The following is a 9,785-nucleotide window of genomic DNA, read 5'->3' as shown; positions in this document are numbered from 1 at the left end:
TTTTGGGTGTACTATTCCTTTAAGGCCTTAGTTTTATTTTGAAGAATTCAATGCCTTTTAAGACTTTTTAAGGACACGCGGGAACCCTGCTTAAGAATAAAAGGCATTTGAAAACGGGCTCCAGCTCTGTGCGTCGTCGTCGCTATGAATAAATCCATTCAACAGAATCTTGTATTGTTTTGTTCTTTTTGTGACACTCATAGCCTCTGTGAGCTGAACAGATTTTTATTTTGGGATATAGCCAGTAAAATCACCTTGGGCTGTGATGCACTGCACCAGTCAGAAGGTAACGACGATGGCTGCCCTCTGTATCTAGCTGTCAGCAGCTGGCTGACTTCAAGTCAGCTTCATGTCTAAAAGGGATATTCTCGGATGTCATTGTAGGTGGGAAGTGGGTTCTATCCGCCTTTCATATATCCAAGGGACATCCAACAGCCTGTCTGTGAGCCACTTAGAGGTTAAAGACACATCCATCGTAAAGGAAAAAAAAGGAAAAAGAACCCACCACATGCTTGTCTGTTTTGATTTAAGCATGCAACTGTGTGTTTGTGCAGAGGAGGGGGGCAAACCCTCTAGAGAAGTTCTACGCTGATCTGCAGAATTTCATACATCTGTGTTCATCTTAGAGTGGCTTGTTTTACATATAAACTTTGGCCCTGCATGAAGAAGAAAGCTGAAGTTTTTATTTATTGCAACCAATATTTTTAAAATAGCGTTAAAATATACAGTTTCTAATATCTGATAGAAGATATTTAAATGTATTCTGCTTTAAACTCTAAGAAAGGAAGAATGGGTGCATAGAAGGCTGGAAGATTATGGATGAGTGGAAAAAGGAACAGATGAACGGCTACTGGGGGGAAAAAAGGGATGGATGTGTGGATGAGAGGCGGAGGAGAAAATGGACGGTTGGTTGAGTAAAATGAAAGACAGATGGGAAGAAAAGAGGGATAGAGCGGGGGAAAGAGATGGACTGATGGATCCAAAGCTTTTTAGAGAAAAAAAATCTCCTAGCATAGATATTTTTCAACCTTTCATTATCCAAATGGAAAAAAATACTTTATTCCAAGACTGCAGAGGAAACCTGGTAACATTAAAAGATCACCCTTCAGATCCTGGGGTAAAATCCCAGTCACTCTGGGGAACAGCAGATTTTAGATAATGGAGGAAGTTTGGTTTAACCCATCACTCTGTCCCAAGCTGGTATTTAACAGCAGAATGAATCAGTTGGATAAATGAAGAGTTAGCCAGGGTTCCCCACTAATCCTCTGCTGGTTTCAACACACATGCACATTCACATAACCGCTGATCCTCCGTGTAGTGTTTAGCCAAGTCTATAAAGCCAGTGTTAATAGCTTAATCTGAATGACAAGAGAGGAGCTGGTGCCGATAGGAATGGAGTGTAGTTCCCATGTGCTGCAGTACAGCAAAGGAATGCTAATTAAAATGTCCATCTTAAATCAGATGCTCATTATAATGCAAATGTTTATCCATAATAGGCCGGCTTTCATTTGCCTTTTGTCCATGTCGGAGCAGCATAATTGATGAAAAGCAATAAACTGTTTTAGAGCTTAAGTGAAAGCAAAGAACTCACCATGTGGACTCAAGTGCTAATATTAAAGGAGAGCAAAAGGCCTGCGACCTGCACAACTTGGACTATTCAATACATAATAAGGCTACATATTAAACACAAACTCATGCAAGACATATAAAACACGGCAAGCTTAAGTGGTTACACCAGTTAGACGATAACTATCCATTTCACTTTCAGAGCTGCATACAGCTTTCCAGTTAGCTCATCGTCAGTCGGTTAAGTAATGCTTCAATGGCTCCCCTCTACCATCTGTCTCAGTTATGGTTCTGCTCAGACAAAAGCCATTAACCCAAACACATCTAAAGATTGCTACTAAACTGGGTTGCTTGCCTGGTCAATTAGGTTGCCTCTTTCGTGAGAAAAGTTCTTTTCCTTTTCTTCTGAAACAAAATGGAAACTTGTCTGTTGCACTTTTGAAAATAATACAAGACATAAACAACCAAGAGTTTCGCAGATTACATTAAGGATTTTTTTTTCTATTGTGAAAAAACTATTAGTAAAAGTATTTAAATCTTGGGGGGGGGGGGAAAAACAGAACAACCCTTTATAGGGCAAGTTACTATTTTTGATCTCAAAATGGAGAACAAGATTTATATCCAGCCAATCAGCAAAGATATAGCTATATGGCTGTACATCTTATTTTGGCATTTGAGCAATTAACTGAGCCCTTGAATAATTTATTACCTATATTTTAAATTAAAGTTGAAAAAAGTTAACCCCTAGAACCCTACGGACCCACCGGTGGGTCCAGCTGCTACGTGAACTCGTAATTTTAACAAACCCCCAGTATTGATATAAAAAACACATTTGGCACAGTTTGGTGACATTTATGGATAAATGTGCCAAAATGGCCTCTCCGCCTAAGAAATTTCTCACTAATACCATTCTAAAATAAATATGATTCATCTGATTGAGTCCAAATTTGGTATATTTTTACACAACATTTAGATTTAAAAGTCTGTACTACTTTTTTGTGCTATAAATAATATTTTGGTAGTGTTTTGCAATGTTTATTTCAAAGAAAATTTTGGCGAGGTTCAAAAAAATGCAAAAAATATTGTATTTTGTCCCTAATATTTCAGGCAGGGTCAAAGCTACAATGGTGCTGACACCAGAAAACCATTCTATGACATCTTACCTTTACAGACGTACCAAAAGTTTCTTCTTAAATCTAATAGCTGTGAGGCTATAAGTTATTTACTTTTGTGTGTTTTTGTCAGGCAGAAATTTATTTATACCCCCTTAGGGTGTAAGAGGTTAAGGAAAAAAAAGTTAAAAAGCTAAATGAAAAAGTGAAACAGTTAATAAGCTATATTAAAAAAGTTAAAAATGTTAAGGGGTTAAATCAGCATTAATGCCTTTAAGGTTATGATGTAACAAAAAAAACATGTTTCTTTTACTCTAACTGTTTTTCATGAATTTCTTATAGAAGCACTTTTTTTTTCATTTTTGTTAATATATCAGGGCAAGTGTACGTTTCTTGTTATTACATTGTTATCAATTCTTCAATAAAAATATACTTAAACTTTTTATGTTCCAATGAATTTTTTATTTTCTAAGTATTTCCCTGAGTGCCCGATAAAGGGTTAAGTTGATGTTTATTTTATAGCATGAAAAATATCTGTTTAAAATTTGCTGTATAAAAGTCAAACTTTTTATTAGATTTTTTAACCGTCAGGAAAATAAAATATATACAATTCAATTACATAAAAGTTGATTTTTATTGGTACGGCAATAAGTTACGCTGAATAATCTGATTAAGTCGCTGCCTACAGACCATTTTAAGACACTGTCTTTTTAATGTTTACTTCTAATCAGCCGATTTCAAAGAGCTATCAGAAGGAATAACAGAGATGAATATATGAGCCTTTGATGGAGTCATAGTTACACAGGAAAAGGAAAGACTGAAGAAAATAAGTAAAAAAAAAATGTAAATAGAAATCAGAGCCTTAAAGACAGAGAAAAAAACAATGTTAAAAAAAGCAAGACATTTTTTTCTATAAAAAAAAAAAAACAAAAACAACAAAAAAAAAACACAGAAGAAAGAAGCTAAACTAAAGTATGGAGTTGATAAAATGGATTTCAATAAAGTAAAGCCACATCTAGTGTTTTTGGCAACAGAGGAGAAGAAACATTTAAAGTGAGAGATGAAAGGTCATCATGGACTGGGATGATTATCTGAGGGAATATTTACTGTCGAAACGTTGGATCAGCTGTTATTACTACCAGTAAGAACAGAGAAGTACATCAGGGAACGAACAAGTTTGAAATTCTCTCCTTTTCCCCCAAAATAACCACCAAAAAAAAAAGCTAGATGTAATTTTTCATCACGCATTTAAAAACTGTTTCCTATTAGGTAATTACTACATATCTCATCAGAACTTTGTTTTTTGGTTTTAAATCAACAGGACTGGCTTTGTTAGCGGGTCCTTACGCTGGATGATGGCGATGGAGGGAAAATGTTTTAGAATAATAAATCTGTAACTCACCCGGATCATAAGGACAGCCTTGCGTATGTCGCGGATGCCGTCGTAGACCAGGCGGGATGCATCGATGAACTCGTTCTCATCCACAGGTTGTGAGGGGTTTGCACTCAGGGCCTCCACTGCAGACTCCACCTGTTCTGTGAAGCGTGGCATGACTGAGGGGAGGAGGGAAAAGAAGAAAGATTTTCATGAGAAATTATGCCCAAATAAAACAGAATAAATTAAGAATGCAAATAGAAACAAAGAACCACAGGCAGCCTTTTAGTCCTTCGATTAAATTTATATTTTATCTCGGATAACTAACCTAAAAAGAAGGCAACACCTGTAGTATGAGGAAAAAAAAGGGTCATAACAGAAAAAAAAATCCTAAAACCTTGAATATTTGATGAGCGCATTATGCTGAGATGGGTGTACTTTTCTCTTTGGGTTTACTGGCCTTAAAGGGTGCGTTTAAAACACATAACAGACTGCTTCTGGGAACAGATCTAATCTTGCATGAAGAGTTTTCCAACAGAAGCCTTCACTAAGCTGCCCCAGCAGGCATGCATTTTGCCCCAGTGACAATTTAATAACTGCTCTCGAGGCCTTTTCCACACATTTGCATCGTTTCAAATTCAGTTTTTAGGATTTAGCTGCTTCTTCATGGCAGACGCTTGGATGTCTGGATGCAAATGTAGCGGGGGGGGAGCAGCAGCATCAACAAAGAGGATTTTGTTTTGAGCTTACAAATCACTTACAGCCTACAGGCTTCTGTGTACAGAAGAATCGGACTGAGATATTTAACGTGCTCAACTTTAAAGCCAAATCTTATTCATTTATATTAACTTAGAAGTCGAACACCAGTAACAATTAATTGCCTCCAAATAAAATGCCAACTTGATTAATTTATTTCTGCAGATATTTTTTCTTTTCGTGGGAAGTGTGCTGATGTAATCAATCATTAACTTTCTGCCTGTCGACTAGAATCAGTTACAGAGTGAAAAATGGTAATTAAATCATGTTCTCATTTAAATTTAATACTTGCATCTATTCAACTGCAATTGTTACTGGATACATTAATCTCTATTAAGTCGAAATAAAACCACTTGAGGAAATTTATGAAATATTATCCAAACCGCTAAGAATAAAAAGAAATCTTTTTGACTTTAGAGTTATGAGGATAAAAAACAGAACCTCTCCTTCTAATTTAAAGTCCTCGGTGAAAAATCTGTGTGCGTTTTGTGACAGCTAACAGACCCACCCTCAAGGGGGCCCAGTCATTTCCAAATCTGACAACCGAAAAATCTTTCTGTCACATTAGTTTGTTGGTGATGGGAGCTAACAGATAGATGCTGTCTGACTAATGATATACCTCATTATTTGGACAAAACGACTAAAATCCAACTTCAGTTGAATTATTCTTTTATTCTCCCACAGCTAATTAGAATAAAAAAAAATATATATCAAAGATTTGAGTTTGAAATTGAATCAATCCAGATGTAAACAGGTTTTCTTTTCTAAAAGTCCCTGCAATAATTAACACGTCAAACAGGGACATAATGAAGATTTATGGATCGACTGCTTTAAAACTAAAAATAATCTAGAAACTAAGAGTGGAAGAAAAGAAAAAAGTATATCTCAATTTGTTTACCATGGATGTTGATCTTTAATATTTTACCCTTTTTTATCAGATTAAACCATCTGTTTTCCTAAAAAAAACAAACAACAAAAACACTAATTTCTCTTCCAAGGGCTAAACAAACAAAACTGACAGTTTGCTAAAAACCTTTACAATGCTTTTTTTTTTGACAGCTTTAAAGCATTTTAATCAATTAATTTAACAAAAGATAAGTAAAAAAAAAAAAAAACAGCATTAATAACTATAACTTCAGTGAATGACACGTTATTGAAGAGACTTTTTACTCCACCTGAGTTGGTGAGGAGCTTTGTAGCTTCCAGAACCTTCTCAGTGTAGACTCCAGGTTCATAATTGTCCATCTCAGAAGTGACGACATGGACAACTCTGGCAGCCCGGCCTCGGATGGCCCCAGCGGTTCGGTCCAAACCGTCGACATCCTTTTCTTGAAGGGCAATGACGCACTTATTCACATCCTCCAGGATGTGGTTCTCTGGGAACATAAAGATGTGAGAATTTTGTTTGATTTTTCCCACGTTCCTTCTTTGCCCATAGATTAAAAGAAACACATTAACCATTTTATCACGTTTTATCTATAAAGCACACAAAAAAGATTACAGAAAAAAAAGTTTAAGACAAAGTCTTTATCTGCTTATTATCACAAATGTCCAGTGTGTAAATCGCTGGCCGTCCTTGACTGGAGGTGAGTGAAATCACTACTTAATGCTTAATGAGAACATGTCTGATGGGGTTCTAGTTCAGCCCAATAAGACAAGAAAAAAATGAAAATTTTTTATCTTTTAATTTTGATTATACTTAATACTTAAAGTTAATTAGAAAACTTCAGTATTTCTTTTTATTTTGTGCAGAAACAACAGAGCTTATCACTCACCAGATACAGACAGGAAGTCATCAATCGATGTTATGTCATCAACAGCATCGGTGAGGACGCGAACCTGCTTTTCCCACTGATCCTTGAACACGTCCATATTGTCTTGGGCCACCTTACTGTTGGGTTTGGCAGCGAGGGCCAGTGCAGCATTAATCACCTGTAATCGCCAGATTACAACCATTAGAGCCCAATTACACTATAGCCCTCAGCCACAACATTAGCATACACTGATTGCACTAAGCCTCCACATCAATGTTCAGATTCTATCAAGAGGCAAATTCATCGCTCAGAGTGAGGGGGGGGTTTCAAGGACAGAAGAACAAATCTGAGCAGCAGGTTTAAGGGGTTTTCTGAGGGCAGATTCTAAGAGGAGAATTTAAGAAATCCAGAGGTCAGACATCCCATATGAATAAATAATGAAGCAGTAATTAACATGGGAAGATGTACCAACTAAAAAAAACACATTTCTGGGGGGAAAAAATGGTTTCCAAGATATATAACGTGTTTATGTATTTGATCAGCTTTTAACTTGAGCTAAATTGTTGCTACAAATCTGTATAAATCTATTTTTACAAATAAAAATAAAAGGAAGGAGAACATCTAAAAGACTAAATGTTTTCAGATTCATAACCAGAAGCAGACCAGTTCAGTTTCTGGGTTTATATTCCTCTAAATCAAAGAAAATAAATGCTTTCTTCAGCTGAATGGTGGGTAAAGTGATTAAGTGCTGAATCTCCTCTAATTGCTGCTGCACACCACTGGTCAGCTGGCTTAAAACAGGCTCCTGAATCTTACCTTTAGAAAATTACTGTTTGGATTTTTTTAAAACAAAGAGGACATGCCATGGCGTATAAAGCAGACAGATTTCATTACTCCTATAGAGGCAAAATAAGGTGATCTATGATTGGAAAGGACAGCACCCAACAGCAGATAGTTAAGCTAATTAGCAAACTCGTATCAGCTCGTTAAACTTGTACAGTTCTACCGTAAATTCCGGACTATAGAGCGCACCTGATTACAAGCTTCATGCTCTAATTTTAGAAAGAAAATCAATTTTGTACTTTTATAAGCCGCACCGGATTTTAAGCCGCAGGTTTCCCATTTTGTATGAGATATTTACAAATAAAGATATTACACATGAGCATTTTTTTAACGTTTGATTTAATCCGTATGATAAAATGAACAAATACGGTACATATTATGAATGCTTTTTTTTTTTTTCAAACTACCTGTAACACATTTAAATATACGTATGTGTCGGTAACACGCAAATAACGCTGCATATACCGGTACTTTTCATTGAACAACGCACAGAACATTGCAGCCGACCAGGAAAACTCATTAATCACTTTCTTCTTCCTCCTGCGCACTAAAACCCTCAAAGTCCTCTTCCTCGGTGTCTGAATGGAACGGATTCAGGATGCTGTCGCTGACTTCAGTCTCATCCTTGTCGCTCTCATTTGAGCACTCGCGGTCCTCTTCATCCCGCAGCAGCCCAGCCTTCCGAAGCCCACCGTCGATGCTGGATGTTTTCACACGGCTCCACGCATTGAGAACCCACTGGCAGACATCAGTGAAAGATGCCCTTCGCATGCGGCCAGTTTTGGTGACGGATTTCTCGCCACTGGTCATCACCTCTGTGAATACTCATCAATTTTATTGTTCTGTTTTTCGCGCCATGAAAAAAAACATGTATTAGCCGCACTGTATTATAGGCCGCAGTGTTCAAACAGCGGGGAAAAAGTAGAGGCTTATATTCCGGAATTTACGGTACAATCAGTGTAAGAATCACTTAAAATACTGAATTTAGGACGTGCAGGTGGTGCAGTGGTTAACGCGCATGACCCATGTATGCGACACGGGTTCGAATCCAGCCTATGGTAGCCTCGTGAGACCATCCTGATCTCGTGAGCCTTCAAGGTTTCACTCGCAGATCAGTCTGGAGACTCTCCGTTAAAGAAAATTTGGAGCCGTTCACCAAACAAACGTCCAATCAGCGTTGGCTTTGAGGCGGGTTGAGGTGTGACGCAACGAGAAGCACGACAGTTCAGTCTAAAGAACATGGCGGCTTCAGCCGATGAAACTAGCATTAGCGTGGCTATCGAGCAAGTTTTATCGGAATTACAGAGTATTTCTTCACTGAAAGAAGAGCAAAACACTGCTCTGGAGGCTTTTCTCAGAGGAAAAGATGTTTTTGCTCTTCTCCCGACTGGTTTCAGCAAGAGTAGCCTGGCTTGTGGTTGTGTTTTCGTCGTCGCTCTGTTAGTACGTCATATGCTTCGTTGATCTGATTGGTTTATTTGGCCCGTCTATCACCAACATAGGCCAATCAGCTAACCAGTATTTTCGCCCCTTCCCAAAATTACTTCAACGGAAGGTTTCCAGATGGATATGCGGAGCAAATCCATCTAGCGGAGTCAGGTTAAGCCTATGGTCCTTTCCCACATGTCTCTGATGTCTCATACTCCCTTGTACCCTCCTTTCAGCCTACTGTTGAAAAAACAAGCCACTAGTCCCATAAAAACTAAAAAAAAAATACTGAATTTAGCCAAGTTTACTATATGTTTTTGTTGAAGTCGTTCAAAAATGATAACATTGTTACATCTGCAATAAATGTGTTATCCAATGGTTTCAGATAAAAGCACATTATCTCAGCATATCGAGCAGTTTTAAATACTTCTGTAAACACCGTGATACTGTTAGATCGTTGGGTCAGGCTATCCTCGCCTCGGGCGAGTGGAACTGATAAAAACTAATGTACCCATCAGATCCATAAAACCGAACATTGGAAAAAACTAAATCTGTTCCTTCTATTACCTTAAAAACAAAATACACACACATTTGAAACATCCAGCAAAAGCACCACAAGAAAAATGATGAAGGCTGTGAAAGATGAGCACAATCACTGCACCGGATAAATGATAACTACAAAACACCTCGTTACCTGGGGGCATAGAGTTTCCAGTTGAGAGGCTGCCATGCGGACCAGCTTCACTCCCTCTTCATTGTTGGAAATGGAGCATGCCAGGTTGGCCACCTAAATGGAGAGCACAAATAAATCTATTTTTAAGCGGGAAAACAGCCACTGGCATAAAAACACATTATATAGCAGGAGGGAAAGGAACACGAATACATAATTAGACTAAAAATTAGTATTTTAGCTTCCTTTATTCTTATTGATCAGAAGTAGAGCAGCTCTGC

General features: G+C 37.6%; 1 protein-coding gene across 1 annotated transcript in view; it reads right to left on the bottom strand.

The window, feature by feature from the left end:
- ctnna1 (catenin alpha 1) overlaps window positions 1-9,785 on the bottom strand; it is a 100,254-nt gene that overhangs the window by 42,095 nt on the left and 48,374 nt on the right. The window contains exons 10-13 of the mRNA XM_015377159.1: window positions 9,529-9,621; window positions 6,585-6,741; window positions 5,985-6,185; window positions 4,081-4,232 (exon numbers count right to left, since the gene is read on the bottom strand). Coding sequence (XP_015232645.1) covers window positions 4,081-4,232; window positions 5,985-6,185; window positions 6,585-6,741; window positions 9,529-9,621 — 603 coding nt within the window. The remainder of the gene's footprint in view (window positions 1-4,080; window positions 4,233-5,984; window positions 6,186-6,584; window positions 6,742-9,528; window positions 9,622-9,785) is intronic.

Source organism: Cyprinodon variegatus, unplaced genomic scaffold, assembly GCF_000732505.1.
Source record: "Cyprinodon variegatus isolate N-32 unplaced genomic scaffold, C_variegatus-1.0 Scaffold8, whole genome shotgun sequence".
NCBI classification, from domain to species: Eukaryota; Metazoa; Chordata; class Actinopteri; order Cyprinodontiformes; family Cyprinodontidae; genus Cyprinodon; species Cyprinodon variegatus.
This window is presented reverse-complemented; position numbering and strand designations above follow the sequence as displayed.